Source organism: Lathyrus oleraceus, chromosome 2 (genome assembly GCF_024323335.1).
Source record: "Lathyrus oleraceus cultivar Zhongwan6 chromosome 2, CAAS_Psat_ZW6_1.0, whole genome shotgun sequence".
Classification (NCBI taxonomy): Eukaryota; Viridiplantae; Streptophyta; class Magnoliopsida; order Fabales; family Fabaceae; genus Lathyrus; species Lathyrus oleraceus.
Genome location: NC_066580.1, coordinates 323,317,851 through 323,339,154, shown reverse-complemented (window position 1 = coordinate 323,339,154; position 21,304 = coordinate 323,317,851). Strand labels below are relative to the sequence as shown.

Here is a 21,304-nt window from a genome sequence, read left to right as displayed (position 1 = left end):
GTCCTTTATGTGTATCATATGAAAAATCCCTTGAAACATACTAAAAAAGAAAACATAAAATAATAACAATAGGATCAAAGTAACAATTTTGACAAAGAGAAAGAGTGTATCAGAAAAACTCAAGGGAGTCTCTCAAGCTTGTGTCAGATGAATGGCATTGGCCATGTTTTTGGTCTCAAATTAATGGCATTGGCCAAGTTTTTTCTTCCATAGCTCAGGAATGTTGCCTACTCTAAGTCCATAGGTCCAAATCAAGTCACGGACAAAGATCCAACAGTCCACCAATGTGTTTTTAGTGTTTTTGTTTTTATTAAGTGTTTTAAGGTCCTAAGACCACAAACAAAATATGATCACAAGCACAAAATATATCACAAGCACAAACTATAATGGCTCAAGTGAGCAAAAAAATAAAAATAACTAAAGCATAAACATAGGCCCAAGTGGGCAAAGAGCAAATGATTGAAGCATAAACAATTTGCATGAATGTAAATGACAAGGAATGATAAAGTGTAAGAATTTAAATTGCATTAAAGTAAATGACAAGAAAATTAAATATTAGTTGTCAAGTTAGTATGCTAATTTGTGCCTTGAGGCAAATATAGCGATATGTTAAGCAATCGTAAGTAGGCAAATGTAGAAGCCATACCTATCTGAGGTCGGTCAATAATAATGTGGGTGTTAATGCATTTTAGAGACAAGGTATCCAAGACCAAGCTTGTAAAGGATACCACACACAAAAACAAGAGAGGATGGGCCTATCTTAATCAAGCCTGTGTTGATTCATCTGACACAAGGTCATTGATGAATTAACTAACTAATGATCCATGAGAAGTCATTGGCTAAGAGATGATTAGGGAAGAAATGTGATGAAAAAAGAGAGATGGAATGAAGGGGATCCCAAATTGCTCAAGGGATGAACCTCACTTGATCAATACCATTCATTCATCCAAGGAATGAAGTTTTAAACTTCATCAACCTCCTAAATCCAATGGTATTGACCAAGTCAAGGTCCATTCAACCAAGACCAGAGTCAAATAGAAGTAAGGTCAACATAAAGTCAACACAAAAGATCACAAAAGCAATAAATCAATTAAACTATTTTTAGAACATTTTAAGAATGAAGAAAAATAAGTTTTCAAAGATCAAAAACCTAAAACCCCTTCAAAACACCAAAGAAATGGCCAAGGGATTTATCACAGGTCAAGTAAGGTCAAAGAACCACTAACTATTTTTTTTGGTATTTTTCAAAAGTCATAAGTAATTAAAAACTAATTAAAACAAATTAAAAATCACAAAATCCACCAAAAATATTAAACTTAATCCAAAAAGTAATTTTAAATCATAAATTGGAAGAAGAAAATATTTGTGAATTTTGGTGTTGGTCCCATAATTTTTGGATCAAAAATGAATTTATGGTGAATTTTACAAGAAATGGCTAATTAAAAAAATATATTTAGAAAAAATAAAATAAAATGGAAAAACAGGAGCCATCAAATCGCCCCTCATTAATTTAGGTGGCAGCTCTGATGATCAAAAACGCGTGTTCCACATGTTCCTTTAGTCAACGCGCCACACAACCAAAGGCTCAAATTAGAAGATGGAAGAGAGATACAAGGGTGAGGACATTGCCACTCCACCAGCGGAGCTCTAGCTCTGGTCTTTTTCTCTAGTGAGGGCCACCGGACTGTCAAGAATAAACTTGCCCAGAAATTAATGGATCTAACATCATTTGAAAGGAAAAATTGCAAGGATCATAAATATGACCTCTGTTTGTTCCATCTCTCACTCTATAATTATAAAAATGATGATCAAACCAGAGGTGTTCAACCTGAGTTGCTTCGAATCAAGTCCAAAACAACTCAATAATGTTGCCTACATTGGTAGGACTTCAGGCATCACAAAATTAAGTTTAGATCTAGAGTATGGAGGGAGAATCAAAGAGATAAAGTTTTGAGAAATTCACCTTCTTTGAGCTGCTTTTGAGCTTTGTTCTTGATGTAATTATTTGTGCTTTCTCTTCCTCTGGCTTACAGAAACTCAATGAAGTGGAAAAATGAATGAATCTTTAGAGTTTTTATTCACAAACTTGAGTTGAACAAAAACTCGATTTCTCAAGAAATCTTCAAAGAATTCTATGGTGTGAGGTTATGGAAATGGCTAGAAGAGCTTGGGTAGTGTCCTCTTTCATTTTTGAGCAAATGATGTTTGATTTATAGGCCAAGCAATTGATATGTGCATCTTTCCTATTTTGAATGAAAATGAGAAATTCTTGGTGCATGGGTGCATGGGTGATAATACAGGCCTAGTTAATGATTATAATCCACTCTAAATCATTCCAGGAGGTTTCTAAAATCATCACACAAGGCCATGCAAAGTTGTGCATTGTTTGGAGCTCAAAATTTGCCAAAATAAGCCATGGAAAGACCTCATGCCCAAGTACTTCATTTATCATCCAAGTTATATTATATTGGACTTTTTGGAAATCTATCGTCATAAGGAACAACTTTGATGTTATGACCTTTTCAAACTGAAGCTTGAAAAATGGGGAAAACTGGCCTTGAATTCGGAGGTATCAAACATACTTAGAAATGTTTCTAAGTTATAAGCCAAATGACCTCTCTTTCCACCTTGAATAACTTTTGATGTGAGCTTCAAATGAACTTGTCTACTTCTACAAGGTTCTTTCTATTTTAATTACCTTAAATTTTACCACAAATTTGGTACCATTTGGAGTTTGGATGATGGAGTTATGAATTTTAGAAGTTGAGGAAATTTGCTTGTTCAATGATGAGGACCAAAATGAACCTATAATGTTTTGTCATGGTACATGACTTTGAAAGTAGAATTTGATCTTTATTAAAATAGAAAAGTTGAATAAGACATCTTGAAATTAATCATCAAACTTGGATCATCTTAATATCATAAAAAATGAGGAAGTTATGGCTCTTGTAAGTTGACCTTCTATCTAGGGCACAAACAAAATGACTTATAATCTTTCCAATAAAAAATGAATTTACAAGAAAAATTAGATATTTATGCAAACACTAAATATGTTTGGAATGTCATAAATAGTAAATTTTCTCTTGGAATTATTTTCATATGATAAAAATTGTAGGATATAGGGTCTAGGAAACCCTAGATTTTACTAGTTGACTTTTCTGATCAACTTCCTTGAATCAACTTGCATACTTGAAGTTCCTTTGCTCTTAGGGGATCACAGAGGATCATATATGCTTATGATGATTTAAAAGTATCCCTTTATATCTTTGACCAACTGTTGAAGAAACTTGTTGAGGAAGACACAAAAAATACCCAGATGAATTAGGGATTCCTTGACAAACAAGTTTCAAACTCTTGATGAACTCTTGATCAAAATGACAAATAAAGAATATTAGGATCCATATATGATATTTAGAACCAATGTGGACATTTTATTGCTTGATCTCTTGCATTTAGGGTCTCAAACCCTAGTTGCGGGCTTGGTGGGGCACAAATGGACACACACTACCTACAAAAGAAACAAAACTATATTAGACATATTTTTGTATTTTGGTTGGTAAACAAAGAAAATAAAGTATGATACAATCATATATACTTGGTGATATCTCCCAATGCAAACCCAATTAATGATAGGTGAGGAGAATACCAAAGTGTAATCCCAATGCCAATGCAAAGCTATAAGATGGCATGAGGGATCTTAGGGGTCATAATTGGGGTCTTACAACTGCCCCTATTTAAGGTTATTCTATTCGGAGATGTGAAGGTTAAAATATTCATATCAACGCGGTAGAATGGACTTAAATATTAACAACAAGAAACAAATTTTGGTCCCTAAGAGACCTCATGATGCATATGATATGAATGCAAAATACAATCTTCGTGGGGGATATATTGCCACAAAGGAAAAGAATCTGGAAGAAACTGAAAGTCCACAAGAGCATAATGCATTCCATAAGGATAACTCACTGAGGGAACAAAGACTCTGGGGATAATAAGATATGCATAGGCCAGGATATGACTTAAAAACTGCTAGAGACACGAGGGGATTTCCATGAAAATCGATCAATGGAAAGACTCGAACTGAAGAATAATCTGCATGTATTGGGATACCACCAACACAATAGGAAACTATCCATTAGGGATAAGTGTGAATTGGATTATCCACTACCTTTTACTGAGATAAACTAAGGATAAACAACCTAAAACAACAAAGTGCCCACAAAGGGACAACAGGAAGAATTATCCACTGCCATGCTTAACTAGTAAATGAAGGATATTGAAACAAAAGTATTATCCACTAGCATGCTTAACTGGTAAATGAAGGATATTTAAACAAAAGAAATATCCACTACCATGCTTAACTGGTAATGAAGGATATTCAAACAAAAGAATTATCCACTACCATGCTTAACTGGTAAATGAAGGATATTTAATCAGCAAAAGTGAATTGGAACAATGCCAAAACACTTAAAACATCTGCTAGGGAAAGGCGGTTCGATTTCACAAGGAGATACGAATCCAGACTCAACTAGGGAAGTCAAACTTCAACACAGGAGTAAAAGAGATATATTATATACTACCTGTTACTGGGTAGCTTAAACGCAAGATAATACACTCGGGCGGAGGAACATCCATTACCAGTTACTAGACAACATATCAAGGATGACTCGCTTAGGAAAAAAAAGGAAAAATCACCAACTACCAGTTATTGGGAAACTTATCAAAGGTAATCAACCATAAGAAAGAGATATATTACCAGTTACTGGGCAATATACTCAAAAGGGAGCAATATCCATTACCGGCTACTAGGTAAGGATAACCTACTATGGAAATGAAAAAGTAGGATTTACAACTACCAGTTACTGGCTAGAAGACCAAAGAGAAAAAAGCAGGATTTACAACTACCAGTTACTGGGTAGAAGACCAAAGAGAACAAAAGCAAGATTTACAACTACAAGTTACTAGGTAGGAGACCAAAGGGAGAATATCAGTTACCAGTTATTGGGTAACATATCAAGGATAAATTGCCGTGGAAAAAAATTCAATGAGAAGTTTTGTTAACTACCAGTTATAGGGTAGATAACAGAAAAACGACCAACTGAAAAAAGGATAAACAATTACTAGTTGCTGGGTAATTGAGCAATGATAATTTGCTGGCGAAAAGAAAAGATAACCCGTTGGGGAAACGAAAGTAAATTAGCCGGGGAAATCAAAGAAGTAAATTACCTTCTACCGGTTACTGGGTAAATTAACACAGGTAAAGTACTCAACATCATGAAGGATATTACCAGTTACTGGGTAATAAACTCTCGGAGGACCAAAAGATCTATCTAGGTAGGAACCAGAAAGAAAAGGTCAAACAAGACTTAACCCAATGAGGATATAACTCGCAGGGAGTTGTTCTATCCAAATAATGAACTAGGGAGGAAACAAAAATAGTAATCATCCACGAGGAAATAACCCAGTGAGGAAGAATAAAGGAAAAACTCTTTCTTCTTAATGGGATGATACTCTATATTGAAGGAGGACAAACACATCACATCTGCATGGAGAAATGATATCACCAAAGCAGGGGATCATAAAAATAAGGTCAGTACGTAAAAATGCATAATGAAATATCTGATGTTATGCTTATGCATGAGTATGTATATGATTATGCTGACAAATGAGCACAAAGGATATAAACATGAAGATCCAATCATCACAATTATATACTCGGCTAATATCAACAAGATGGGAATACCAACTGGAGAACCTGCTAGGGATGAAAATAAATCCTCAAGGATATAAATCCTATCTTCAAATATTTAATTCCCCGTGGATAGTACATAACCATGTACTCAAGGAAGGTTGGGGATATCACAATCCAAATTTAATGCTCAACTCTGGTTGGGAAAAGACATGGAGAACATGCATCCGACCAAAAACTGCTGAAGACTCGGCGTTTAGAGGAAATGAAGAATATGCATATCAGTAGCAGTCACGGGGATTACAACAAATCCAACTTCAATACTCGACTCACAGGAGATGAGGAATAACTACTAGGGGATAAGAAATGATTGACAAAGATCTTGCTTAAAGCTCAATCTCTCTAGGAGAGGAGAAAACACAGCTTGGGAATTCGCATGAGACGAAAGCACTGCTGAGAATATCAACCAACATGCTAAGGATAAGAGAGATCTGTTGAGGATCCACATCTCAATTCGATGGGTATATACATACTTCATAGTAATAAGTCAATGTCGTGAGGGATTTTAGGTCAATACCATATCGAATGGGAGACAACCCTACATGGGACGACTACATCAATACTGCTCAGAATCAAGTACTGTCTGAATGGGGAGATCTTTCACCAAAAGAGGAAACTCCATAGGGTATCCACATCACAATAAGAGGCAAAACTCTGAGTGGGGAACTAGTGAGAAGACAAACTCCAATTGAATATTTCATCAATCAAGATCAACTCTGTGGGGATTAAATCCGCCAGGACAAATTATGTGCGGGGTTTATCTCAAAAAGATAAATAAACGCCGCACGGGGATGCAAAATGCAAACAGATTCCTTTAAAGGAAAACAATTAGTCATAAGACTTTTCTTGGGGGATTGAGAAATAAACCAATTCCAAGGTACCAAATATCAACCAGACTTGCAGGAACTCACTAAGGGAGAAACAATGCAACGACTATGTAACAACCAAATAAAGGTGTGCTGGGGATCTGAAAACCAAATAAAGGTTTTACTGGAGATCCAGGGTTCAATCACAAAATATGAGAACCGAGGATGAAAATCCACAAAGGCTCTTAGCTGGAAAAAGATGATGAACTACAAGGAGAACAACACATCAGTTCTACTAGGGATAAATAATAAACTGTTTGGGGAGCAAACACCTCCAAACAATGCTTGGGGAAGGCAACAATGCTTCACACGTCAAGACTTACCATTCTCAGATTATTGTTGACATTCCTTTTTCGAATTCAATGTTCTTAAAGTAAATGCCTTATTATTTCAAAAAAACGGTTATTCATTGATTTATTTATTTCAAAAATTATCATCATAAAAATGAAATTTTATTAAACAGAAACAAATAAGAATAACAACTGATTGGATAAAGGCTCAACTTTATTTAATAGAATGGTAGTCCGCAAATGGCAGGACTCCATGGATCTTTACAAAGTTTGAAAATGGTAATATACATGGAAAAAGGCTACATTGAATACAACGACTACTACTCTCCCTATCGACTTTGAAATTGAATTGTGCTTTATCCTCGATTGAGAATAATGAATCAGAACCAAGTGACTGGCAGTGTTGCTTCAACGATCAGGTCTAGCTGGATGTAGTTACTTGCCATACTCCCTAATTTTTGCCTAGACTTCCCCAAGGTGGGGTACTCAATCTACCAGGATGGTTTTTCTGTTTCATGTCTCTAATTTTTGCCTGGACCACCCTTTCAGGTTTTCAAACCACCGGGACGCTCATTTTTTCCTGAGCCACCCTTTCGGGTTTTCAACTTAGCGAGTTGTTCTTTTCTTTTTTTAGGCGAAGTATTTCTTGACTGCACCGACATTCACAGGACAATTGAACTCTTCACCATCCATAGTTGTAAGAATCAATGCACCATCTGAGAAGGCTCTCTTGACAACATATGGACCTTCATAATTAGGAGTCCACTTTCCCCTAAAATCAGGTTTGAAAGATAAGATCTTCTTGAGCACGAGGTCACCTTCTTAGAACACATGAGGTTTGACTTTCTTGTCAAAAGCTTTCTTCATTCTCTACTGATATAACTGACCATGACACATGGAAGTCAATCTCTTTTCTTCAATTAAATTGAGCTGATCAAACTTGGTCTGACACCATTCAGCTTCGATCAACTTGGCTTCCATCAACACACACATTGATGGGACCTCAACCTCCACTAGGAGCACAACTTCCATGCCATAAACAAGAGAGAAAGGGGTTGCCCATGTCGAAGTGCAGACAGATGTATGGTACCCATGCAAAGCAAATGGGAGAATCTCATGCCAATTTCTGTACTTCATAACCATCTTTTGGATAATCTTCTTAATATTCTTATTCGCAGCTTCAACAGTCCAATTCATCTTGGGTCTATAGGGAGAAGAATTATGATGTACTATTTTGAAGTCTTTGTAGAGCTCTTTCATCATGTTGTTATTCAAGTTCGATCCATTATCAGTAATGATCTTACTTGGCACACCATATCGGCATATGATTTGATTCTTGATAAAACTTACAATAACTTGATTGGTTACATTAGCATACAATGCCACTTCAACCCACTTCGTGAAGTAGTCAATAACCACTAAAATGAACTGATGTCCATTTGATGCCTTGGGATCTATCATTCCAATCATATTAATTCCCCATATGGATAATGGCCATGGAGAGGAAATGACAGTCAAAAGTGTCAGAAGAACATGAATCTATTCCGCATATATTTGACACTTGTGGCATTTCTTCATGTATTTGCAACAGTCAGATTCCATTGTCAGCCAATAGTAAACTACTCTCAAGATCTTCTTTGCCATAACATGTCCATTGGAATGAGTACCAAAGGAACCTTTATGGACTTCAGTCATCATTAGGTTTGCTTCGTGTCTATCCACGCATCTGAGCAAAACCATATCGAAATTTCTCTTGTAAAGCACATCACCATTCAGGTAGGAATTGCCAACCAGTCTTCATAAAGTCTTCTTGTCTTTCAAAGATGCCCCAAGCGGGTAAATCTGACTTTGAGAAAACACTTAATATCATGGTACCTTGGCTTATCATCTTTGATCTATTCAATAACAAATACATGAGTTGGCCTATCAAGGCGCATTACAGTCAGATTAGGAACTTCATTCCAAAAATTCACAACAATCATGGAAGCTAACATTGCAAGAGCATCTGCCATCCGGTTTTCATCTTGAGGGATATGATGAAACTCAACCTTTGTAAAGAAAGTTGATATCCTCCTTGCATAATATCTATACAGTATCAAATCGGGTTGATTCGTCTCCCATTCACCTTTAATCTGGTTAACAAGCAAACCTAAATCTCCATAGACGTAAATATATTTGATTCTAAGATCAATGAATTCTTTGAACCCCATAATACAGGCTTCGTACTCAGCCATATTATTCGTACATTTAAAGGTTAGTCTAGCTGTAAACGGAAAATGAGTGCCTTGAGGAGTAATAATCACTGCTCCAATGCCATTAGCATATGAATTAACAACTCCATCAAATACCATGCCCAAACAGGAACCAGGTTCTGGCCCTTCTTCAAGCAATAGTTCATCACAGTCTTTCATCTTCAAATATAATATCTCTTCATCAGGGAAATCAAGTTGTACTGACTGATAATCATCAATAGGTTGTGAGCCAAATGGTCAGCCAAGACACTACCTTTAATCGCTTTCTGAGCTTGGTATTCAATATCATACTCATATAACAACATCTGCCAACAGACAATACTCCTAGTTAAAGCAGGCTTTTCAAATATGTACTTGATTGGGTCCATCTTGGATATCAATCAAATAGTATGATTTAACATATACTGGCACAAACGTTTAGTAGCCTAAGCCAAAGCACATCATGTCTTCTCAAGCATAGAATACCGAGACTCACAATCGGTGAACTTCTTACTGAGGTAGTAAATAACATATTCTTTCTTACCATATTCATTTTGCTGACCAAGAACACAACACATACTCTCTTCAAGCACAATCAAATACATGATCAGTGGTCTTCCTTCAACAGGAGGAGACACAATCAGAGGCTCGAGAAGATATTCTTTAATACTGTCAAAAGCTTTATGGCAATCCTTGGTCCAATCACAAGACTGATCTTTCTGAAGGAGCTTGAATATAGGTGCATATGTGGCAGTCATATGCGATATAAATCTTGAAATATAGTTCAATCGACCGAGAAAACCTATGACTTACTTCTCAGTTTTAGGCGCATGCATTTCTTGTATTGCTTTGACCTTGGAAGGATCAACTTCAATACTCTTCTCACTGACAATAAAGCCCAACAACTTACCAGAGCGGACACCAAATGTACACTTATTGGGATTGAAGCGGAGTTTGTACTTCCTTAAATGCTGGAATAACTTCAATAAGTGCTCAACATGCTCATCTTCAGACCTTGATTTGGCAATCATATCATCAACGTATACCTCAATCTATTTATGCATCATAGCATGGAAAAGAGTGATCATGGCTCTTTGGTATGTTGCACCAGCATTCTTCAAATCGGAAGGCATCACTCGGTAACAAAATGTTCCCCAAGGCGTAATGAATGTGGTTTTCTCCATATCTTCGGGTGCCATTTTTATCTGATTATAACCGAAAAATCCATCCATAAAAGAGAAGATATTGAACTTATATGTATTATATACCAACATATCAATGTGTGGCAAGGGAAAATCATCTTTAGGACTAGCTTTGTTCAAGTATCTATAATCGACGCACATACGAATTTTTCCATCCTTCTTCGTAACATGCACAATATAGGTCACCCATTGAGGATATTCAGAGGTAACAAGGAAACTGGCATCAATCTGCTTTTGGACTTTTTCCTTGATCTTCACTGCCATGTCAGGATGAGTTCTTCTTAACTTTTGCTTGACTGGTGGACTTTCTGGCTTCAACTATAATTTATGCTCCACAATAATAGTATCAAGACCTAACGTGTCTTGATAGGACCAAGCAAACACATCAGAGTAATCTCGGAGAAGCTCAATCAACCCCTTCTTTACCTCTGGATGAAGTTGTGACCCAATCTTGACCTCCTTGATATCATCTTCGAAACCCAAGTTGACCAACTCAATTTGTTGTTCAAATGGCTGAATGGTTCTTTCCCCGTGCTCAAGCAAACGAGATAACTCATCATAAACATCTTCATCATCATTCTCTTCCTCGGCTTTGAACACAGGGAAATGAAAGTTCGGAGAGGGAGTAAGGTCATTATTTTCAATGGGTTTAAGAAGCAACCTGCATAATGATTTAATATTCTGATTTTAGAAATATGAAGTGCAAACATATATTATGCAGATATGGAAAAAATTATTGTCTATTTATGTTTTTTGTGATTACCATTTTCAGAAAAAAGTAAAAAGTAAAAATAAAATAAATGTGGATGAATAAAATTGCATTTTATTGATGATAATTGAAAATGCCTGCCAATGTTTTCTCTTCTCCCTTAGGCATCGGAGAAGGATTTTTCTTTAAACAATATGGTACACTACTTTGAACGATGAATTATAATAGAAACATCAATAACAACCCAATTGTTGCAAATTTGTCCATGCGTTACAAAGTTGGCACTGCCTTCTTCTCCATCTTCATCTTCATGAAGGATCGCAGTTGAGTGTTGTTCTTCCTTGTGGATGAACCCTTCGCTACGGAAAATCTGTTGCATAGCCTTGACTTCTTTCTTGAACGGCCCTTGCTCGAATCCTAAAATGGCCCGATTCTTGTTCTTAACCACTTCCATGACACGACCCCAATTGTCTGTATCACCAGCCTGAGCAATCTCTTGCGCATCTTTCAAAGAAGACATGGATACCCCAATCTTCTGGATCATATTAGCCATATACAAAGCTTGGAATAGAGTTGCAACAGCTTCACCGACTTCAACATACATGAAAGATGATAAGTGGCTCACTAACAGTGCCTTCTCACCTCCAACAATAACAAGCTTCCCATTCTTGATAAATTTGAGCTTTTGGTGTAGAGTTGACGTGACAACACATACTTCATGAATCCATGGCCTACCCAATAAGCATCTATAGGCCGGGTGGATATCTATTACCTGGAAAGTAATTTGGAAATCGCTCGGACCAATCTTAATTGGGAGGTTAACTTCTCCAATGACGGTTTTGCGAGAATTCTCAAACGCTTTCACAATCACACCACTATATCTCATGGGTGCTCCTTGAAAAGATAGCCTAGCCAAGGTAGACTTGGGTAGAATGTTAAAATATGAACCAATGGCTATCAAGACGTTGGAGAAGGCATCCTCCTTACATTTCATAGATATGTGGAGAGCTAGATTATGATTCCTACCTTCTTCTGGAAGCTCCTCATCACAAAAACTCAGATTGTTGCAGGCAGTAATGTTAGCAACTATGTGATCAAACTGATCAACCCTAACATTATGTTCAACATAGGCATGTTCAAGTAATTTTTGCAAAGCCTCACGATGTGCTTCAGAATTCATTAATAGAGATACAACAGAATTCTTGGAGGGCGTCTGGAGTAGCTGTTCCACGACGTTAAACCCACTCTTCTTTATTAGATGAAGTACTTCATCATTATCATCCTTATTCTTCAAAATGTTGGACTCACCATACTGACAGATTGGAGTGTTAACAAAATCAAACAAAGGAACAACCACACCGGCCTTCTTTCCAACTACGATGTTCTCAACAACCTTTGGGAATACCGGACTGAACAGTCGGCTGCTTAAGGTCACCTTGACAATGTTAATAATGCTTACTACTAAAGTAGCCGCGGAAAGAGGAACCTCTTGCCCATATTTGATCATAGTAGCATTGTACTAGTAAGGGAGAACCTTATCAGATGCATACGAGACTGGGACCGCCAATCGTATTACTAAAGGAGATACCGATCTATTGCTTCTCTTACTGCTATCATATTGAATCACCACTCGTTCAGGAGTTTTGAAAACTAGAACAATCACATTCACGCCATCATCCGAATTTCTAGCTTGGTGGATGTGAATCATACCTTCATTCATTAAACTTTGAATATCCCTTTTCACAATCATGCACCCACGTTGATTGACACTACAAATGATATAACCATCATGATCATTCTCGTATTCACTAATCTGACACAAAGTCTTATGAAGCTCTACCAAGGATCTTCAGATATGTTAGACATCATAAACTCTATACTCACCGGGACAACTGTCCACCATATTTATAGATGAGTTACCATGAGCGGGTAACAAATTGGCTTTAACATTCGACGCATGGTCCTCAAAGGACATCATCCCACTTCTTACTAACCGTTGAACCTTGTATTTTGACGAATAATAGTTCTCAATATCATGGCCCGGTGCCCCTTGTTGATTAGACTTATACCACCATGACAGAGGTTCAGGCATAGGCATATGACTTCTTGGCTGAACCAAAATTTTGACAATAAGAGATGGATATAGTTCGGCATAAGACATCGGAATAGGGTCAAATGTGACCTTCTTCTTCTCATAGTTGTTATGTTGATTATTGTTGTGATTGTTGTTATGAGTATATTGTTGTTGTTGTTGTTGAGGTTGGACTGTTGCTGATTGAACTACAAAATTATTGGAAAACACTGGAATAACAGAAGACACTTGATGATGTTGTTGATGAGATCTAGAACTCTTCTTCACATAAGGCTTCCTTCTCCTCTCCATAGTCACTGAATTAGTTTCTCCATCCTTCTTTTTCGATAAACCACTCCCATACTTCTTATTGCTTGACACTTCTTCTCTAGACAATCTTCCCTCACCGTCAGCTTCCTCTAGACGCATCCCCATGTTTACCATCTCGGTGAAATAATTGGGAGCGCTAACAATCATAGGCTCATAGTAAAATGAACTCAAAGTCTTGAGGAAGATATTTGTCATTTCTTTTTCTTCCAACGGAGGACTGATCTGAGCGACTAGCTCTCTGCATCTTTGCGCATATTCTTTAAATGTCTCTTTGTCTCTCTGAGACATAGACCTAAGTTGGTCACGATCAGGTGCCATATCCATGTTATACTTATACTGCTTGATAAAGGCCTCGCTTAAGTCATTAAAAGTACGAATGCAACCATTATCTAGACCCATGTACCAACGAAAAGCGGCATCGATCAGGTTATCCTGGAAATAATGAATGAGCAACTGATCGTTGTCTGTTTGGGTCGACATCTTACGGGGATACATCACAAGATGGATTATAGGGCAAGTGTTCCCCCTGTATTTCTCAAAGTCAGGGACCTTGAACTTAACAGAGATCTTCACATTGGGCACCAAGCAAAGCTCAAAGGCGCTCTTTCTAAACAAATCTTTTCCTCTCATGGTCTTCATTTCCTTCTTCAATTCTTGAAACTGAGCATTCATTTCATCCATATTTTCATATATATTTGGGCCTTCAGACGACTCAGAATGGTATATAGTCTCTTCAACACGAGGCATGACATGCACAACAGGAGAATGAGTATACATGACCGGGCGAGATGTCAACATAAGAGCAATGGTATGAGCATAACCCTCAAGCACATAGTTTTAAGGCATTCCCCAAGGGAATCCGATAAGAAAAGAGTGCACAAGTTGGTTGACTGGAGCCACAAACGCGGGTGTTGAGGTAATCTTGAAGATAACAGTTCATTGTTGCGGATTTATAGGAGCTTGAGTCGCCTGACTCTGAGCTGTGATGAGAGACTCCATACGAGTAGTAAGTCTAGTAATCTCCTCTTTGAGTTCACTGTTTTCGTGATCCAATTGATCCATCTTGCATTGATGATTAACACGAGTGTTGTAATGATGCGTCAGCTTGACTGATACAAAGATGAAGATTATGAGACACCTGATGGAAGGGCTAGAATGCAAGAAACCTGCAAAGCAAATGATGCATGAATGCAATGTTTTTGATTTTATTATTTTCAAGGAACATACAAAGTCTTATTTGCAAATATTTCAACAATAATAACAATTTGAATTGACCATAAAATCTCATTTTTTATTCATAATATTTTGGAAGGATTATACTGACTACAATTTCAGAAACCAAAATACAAATACAAGAGAAAAGGAAAATAACATCCTAAGGATACCTAGAAACTGCATCAAATGAACTGGCTATGGCCATGTACTTCCTTCGAATGCGTCTGATCTCTGACTCGTAGGCGGTCTTCATATGAGCTTTCTCGATGACAAGTGGATCAACGATCTTCTTCCAAGCACTGGAAGACTGAGGGATACTAGAGGAAAATAAATCCTCTGGCCCTCTCTCTCTGTCTGTCTCTCTCTCTCTCTCTCTATTAACTACACGATCTTTGAGGATCTCGATAAGTGCATCCTTGTCTTTCATCTCAAGTTACAACTCCACTTATTTTTGATTTAAAGCATGGAACCGTTCTTCCCAAAGGTCATTCTCTTGCTTTATCTTAGCTAGTGCGTCTTCCAACTTCTTTACGTATTGGTTAGGGAGAGTTGATGGCTCAACCACAACCATAGACATAGGTCTTTCACATGCATACGACATCTTAAGCTCCAAGGCTCTCTTCTTCACCCAACTAGTGTAAGGTTCCAAAGCTACACAATTGCACAGTCCAAGCTCGACTATTCCCTTCCTATGGACACTATGCCAAGCATGCACCATCCTACCCTTTAAGTTTTGGGGATATTTACCCTCTTGATAGAATAGACCTTCTAACTGAATGTTATTAGGTTTATCCTTTAAGGGGAACCCAAGTTGACGACTGATACGTTCGTGACTATATATAAAATATAGTCTATCGGGTACTTGACTACAAGTGCACAGTCCATTCGTTTTAGTTTTAAAAGATATCGAACCCACAGGGACCTATGGTCAAACTAGTTCTACTAACGTCACTATGTTTAGCTAAGGGAATGATTTATAGAAGTTCGGGTGCAGAATATTAAATCTAAGAGAAATTTAGTTCTAAGAAAGAATTGATGAAAGGAATCAGTATGCAACGCATTAATCGTTAGGGATTCGATAAGTCACCGGTGAATAGTTTAAATACCAAATATCTTTCAGTAGAAAATATTTATTTAAAAGGCTTTATCTCACACTCTCGTGATTGTTGACTCGGCCGATAGCTTTAAGTCAGAGTGTACGCTCTCGCTGTCCCATTTGAAGTTAAAAATAATTTTTGAAGATAAATAAGTTCTAATTGCTTTTAAAGTGCTCTCGCTGTTTTTAAACTCAATGCCTAGTTTTTACTATCCAGCTCGAGCCTCACGCTCTCGCGATTGTTGGTTCTCACCTTATTTAATTTCCCACTCTCGTGGCAAAATCGTATTAAATAGCTTCTCACTTTTGTGACAAAGTTAATTAAATTTAAATTAAAAACTTCAGCCTAAAAGATTGTTTGAGAAAAAGAGTTTTCACCGATTATTATTAAATCCCATCCAATTAAATTGTTACATACCGATACCGGTAGTTTAGCCGGACATGTTAAATAGCGCAAGCACAGAGCATAAACAGATTAACAGTGCAACAAACATAATTATAACAATAACAAAACAATGATAATAATAATTGAATAAAAACCTGGCAATTGGATTAACAGAGTATGGCGAATCTTGGAGTACTTGAACAATCCTCCACAGGTCGGTAGGATTCTGTTTCTTCAATACAATTGCTTACTAAATTAAATAAAGTGTATTAGTTGCCCAGTGTAGGAAACTACTACTTTGGCTAACTGGAAAATGAAAAGGAAAGGAGAAAACTGGAATTCTAAAGGGAATGGTAAATGAATTACAGTAATGGAAACAAAGTTGCTGAAAGAAAATAACTCTAAAAAAGCTAAAATGCTGTAGAAAATAAATTGCAGAGCGAAAGTGTAGATGTTCCATTTTTTTCCAACTTCTATCCTTTATATATTCCTTTGGTAGGTCTTGGCAGTTGAGAAAATTAAGGAAGACTGGTTGAGTGAGGAATCCATAAGGAAGTCATTCTGTTGGAGAGAATTTATGCACGTTTTGGTTGCCTCTAATGACTGCTTCAAGCGTAAAATCTGGCTGTGTGACGCTCGTCATGGGCCTGTGACGGTCGTCACAGGCTGGGCCGTGCCGGTCGTCATGCACCTTGTGACGGTCGTCACATCAACAATTTCTGTATTCTGGTTTTTCTGGTTTTTCTGCTGCTTTCTCATCTGTTTCTTCTTCTTTTTCTTCCTTTTCTACATTTTGCTCATCAATGCCTGGAGATTGAAATACCTGCAAAAGTAACTCGAATACTTGCGGAATAATCGGAATATAAATTAAAGTGGTATGATCTTTGAGTGTAAATCAAGGCAAATATCTGATGTATTTTCGCGTTATCAAACTCCCCTAAACTTGAATCTTTGCTTGTCCTCAAGCAAATAAAATTTGAAAACATAGTTAAATGCGAATACATTTCCAATTCGTACGTGGTCGTCAGATGGTTTGTTAAGATGGCCGATACTCAAGTAAAACACTAAAGATACAGTGACGACATAAGCAATAAGCATTAACGTAGATCTCTCCTTTGTACAAGCCAGTTCGAATCATGCTATTATAGCTTAACCTAGTGTCTCTCGTTCCTATTTCACCCGGTTTCATTCTAGCGCAATCATATTAAGCCCTTTGCCTCCGCACGCACTTAGTGAAGTAGCCGGTTAGTGACTTTGATCCTTTTCTTAGCACGGGGTCTGGTACACTAGTGCGGTACCCCTTTATATATCCCCTTTTTGAAGGTTGTGGGGGATCGAACCGTAGTTCGCCCTACCGAGTCCAGTACCAGGTACCTCTGAACCAACCAACTGGTTTTTCTGTTCCTTCTTTTTTTGTACATCTTGCTACCTTTTGTATGGTTCGTTTATTAATTTCTTGATAGCAAAAGTATGAAGGATTTTCTTAATTTGTAGGCATCAAACACTTATATTCATAGGCTCTTCACATGGTTTGCGCTTGAGACGGTGCTGACTGCTAGTATAAACTACTAGGGGTCAATCTAGGACGGTGACTTAAGGTATCGGCGTAATGGTTATTCAAACTGATCTTGCAGAAGTGAGGGATCTAAGGTGTCGGGACGGTATCAATCTTGTTAGATCTTTCTCAGTTTTCCTAACAGAACCTCTGTAAGACAACCTATATACTCGTAGGATATGCATTTAATCTTAAGGACAAAAATTTTGTTATGCCAAATTATGTATAAATGATTGAATGATGGTAACATTTTAATAAGGACAAATAATTTTTTTTTGTATTGGCTAAAAAAATACTAACAATAGAAACAAGTAGAGGAATGATAAGGATTTCCTCCCACATTTAATCAATGCATTGTCCTCAATGCGATAGTATAAAGAATAAAAGGAAAGAAACATGAAAGTCACTACTTGTCGTTACGCTGTTGGCTTCTGCGTGCTCTGGCTCTTTCTCGTGCGCGCTCACCTCTTCCTCGCTGGGTAGGATCTAACCCTACATGCTGAGTATACTCCTGGATGACATCTACGCGATATGTGAGGGCACTCATCTGGTCTGAAAGCTCCGCCATCCCCTGGTCATGCCAGTTTGCATAGTCGTGTTGATCCCGTTGTATCTGCTGGGTCACTTGCATCATTTCCGTCTGGCGTTCTTCCATCCTCTGGTTGTGTCGCAGCATCTCAGCGTAGATGTTTTCCATGGTGGCGGGTCTTTGCCCGCTTCTTCGCTGTCCTCGGGAAGATGTCTCTGCAGTGTACTCCTGAGGTGGCTGAGGCATGCCTCGGTCAAGCTCCTCCTCGATTTCATCTGCTCCATTATCAGGATCCCCTTTATTTTCCTCAGGGGCATCCAGATCAAAAATCCAATTCTCCATATTTTGCGGATCTCTACGGTTCTTGTTGGGTATGATGATGCTTCGAACTATCTTGTTTCTGACAACAGGATGATACTTCTCGTCGTCTCTGGCCTTGATTATGTGTGAAGCACGACAATAGTCGATGTCGAGGAACTCGGCTGGCAAGGCTGGCAAGTTGGCAAGCCTATCTCCCAGATTCAGGCCTAGTGCTATGGAGGTGATGATTCCCCCAAAACAAAATGCCTGGCTGCCTCTCATGCATGCAGCCTGGATGTTGGGTAACAGGAAATGAGTGGCATTGAATGCGATTAGGGTAAATACACAATGAAGAAGGAAAAGTTCCTTGGAGTTTACCTTATGATTGCTGACTCTTCTGAAAACTGTGTGCCCCAGGACTCGGTGGATATATCTAATGGATGGGTTGTGAATGTAAGTTGTGTTAAGCGTATCCCAACTCGTGGCGTTCATGTTGGTGAGGCTATGCCATACTCCAAATGCTACCTCTGACCATCCGTCAGGGATACAACAGTGAACTCCTTCTCCATGTCGGAAGCCAAGCATTCACGCTATCTGAGTTTGGTTTAGGGAATACTCGGTGCCGAACATTCTAAATGTGGCGACTCCGGTGAGAAAATGAGTTGCGCCAGGGGGTGTAATATAGGAGAAGGAACTCAGGAATTCCAGGGTCATCGCTTCGTAGGTTGGTTACGGTGTGGTGCGCAGCTGCGTCAAGCTGGAGTCACTACGCCAAAAACTGGAATAGACAGCGTACCTTAGAGGGCGCTTTATTACAAAAGCGCACTCTAAAGTGAAGCGAAAAAATAAGGAGCGAACAACTGGAATAGACAGCGCACTTTAGAGGGCGCTTTTGTAATAAAGCGCCCTCTAAGGTGAAGCGAAAAAATAAGGAGGAGATAGAGGGACAACAATACAGGGCGCTTTTTAGAAAGCTCCCTCTAAGGTTACCCTTAGAGGGCGCTTTTTAAAAAGTGCTCTATAAGTCCATGTGCATTTCCAGTTTATAAAGCGCTTTTGGAAAGCCTTAGAGAGCGCTTTCATAAGCGCCCTCTTAGGCCCCCTTTAGAGGGCGCTTTTTTTCCACAAGCGCCCTCTAAGGTCCCCTTTAGTAAACATTAAAATTATAACATACTGCGCGTTTTATTATTTCACTCTCTGTTATTTTCGTTCTTTTTCACGTTAGGGTTCTCACTGCTACGATTTTCGCTACTTCTAAGGCGTTCTCCTTCCACCTCTGTTAGATCTACGACGTTTCCTCCTTCTATTAATTCGTTGTTAGTTGTTCGATTTTGACACCATAGGTATTTTTCTAATCTTCATATTACTTGGTTTCTCTTCTGACGTTCGCTATTGTTCATTTTTGGTTTCATTTTTCTTGGTTCATACATTTATTGAGTATTCTCAACAATAATTATTGTGTTGCAATGCTAGCAATGGAGACTAGGCATTATGGGTTAAATTTCACCAACTGTTCCATTTGTTTCTCGATGTAGAAAAAGGAGGCAGCAATATCTAAAACACCTTCTACCAATCAAAGGTACACTATGCAGCTTATGAGTGTATTTATTCTAGCATACATAGCGTAGCTAGTAACTTAAGAAGTTTAGGTATGGATGTTATTTGATAGAGTAAATTAGAGTCGACTATTCTTCTGTTAGCTTTCAGTTAGACCATTATACAATTCTACATATATATTTTCTAGTCAATGTTTATCTTTTGTAAAAACTATATGATGATATATAACTATGCTACAAATTAGTGCATACCACTAATGCTTAATGCATGGTTCATACATTCTCATGCTATTGAAGTCAGAGATATCTGAAAATGTTGAGAAACTAACTCAATAAACCAAAATTGTTTTGGTTTTGGATTGTTGTTGGAGACATGAATGCCCTGCACAGAGACTAACTCAATAAAGCGAAATTGTTTTGTCTCATCCCATTTTTGGTTTCTCTTCTAAAATTGTTTTTTGTTTATTCTAATTAGTAATGGATAATACATGGATGTCTTCCAATCGATTGTCGGAGAGTACGAGAATGGGGTATCAGAATTCGTTAAGTTTGCCGTTGCGCACGCCGAAGACCCCAGTAGAATGATATGTCCTTGCTTGGGTTGTTGTTATGGGAAACGGGTTGACGCAGTTCAGTTGACATCGCATCTAATGAGGCATGGAATTGATCGAAGTTATACATGTTGGAATTTGCATGGTGAGAAAAGTAACGAGAATGTTGAACCGGGGGATAGTACGACCTATGCCTCAAACTATAGTGGCGCAGATACATACGATTGTGATCGAGTTGAAGAGATTGCAGAAGCACTTGAAGGAGATCTTAAGGATTGTCCCGAAATGTTTGAGAGGTTGGTAAGTGATGCAGAGAAACCTTTGTATGACGGTTGCACTAAATTCACAAGGATGTTCTCCGAGGTTTAAATCCCAATAGAAATGAAAATTGGATAGTACGAGAGCACAATCGATGTTTTATACCTTGGTTTAAGGATCATATTTATTCAAAGTATTATTCAGATCCCGCTTCAATAACAGAAAGGTTGAGATGCTTAGCATATGGTCCAAGTTTCCATGTTTTTTCTTATAGCGCATACGCGATTAATGGATACACATTTTATACCAAAGAACAAGATGATAAAAGTACTATGCAGAATAGTGGTGTCACCGTGGTAGCTGAAGCGATGCACATATCAAGTGTGAAGGACTTAAACCCCAAATTTGCAA

General features: G+C 37.9%; 1 protein-coding gene across 1 annotated transcript; it reads right to left on the bottom strand.

The window, feature by feature from the left end:
- Positions 1-11,249: 11,249 nt before the first annotated feature.
- LOC127123060 (uncharacterized) lies at positions 11,250-12,554 on the bottom strand. Its single transcript, XM_051053322.1, has 2 exons — positions 11,820-12,554; positions 11,250-11,714 (listed from the first exon to the last, which is right to left on the bottom strand). Exons 1-2 carry the CDS (start codon positions 12,552-12,554, stop codon positions 11,250-11,252), a joined length of 1,200 nt encoding a protein of 399 aa, XP_050909279.1.
- Between the last annotated feature and the right edge of the window lie 8,750 nt (positions 12,555-21,304).

What these genes read in the sequence shown, in the direction of transcription:
- LOC127123060 (XM_051053322.1), bottom strand. Translation starts at nt 12,554, where the DNA reads ATGATCAAATATGGGCAAGAGGTTCCTCTTTCCGCGGCTACTTTAGTA. An exon ending in ATTTCCAAATTACTTTCCAG is followed by an intron (nt 11,715 to 11,819) that starts GTAATAGATATC and finishes AAATTTATCAAG; the next exon opens with AATGGGAAGCTTGTTATTGT.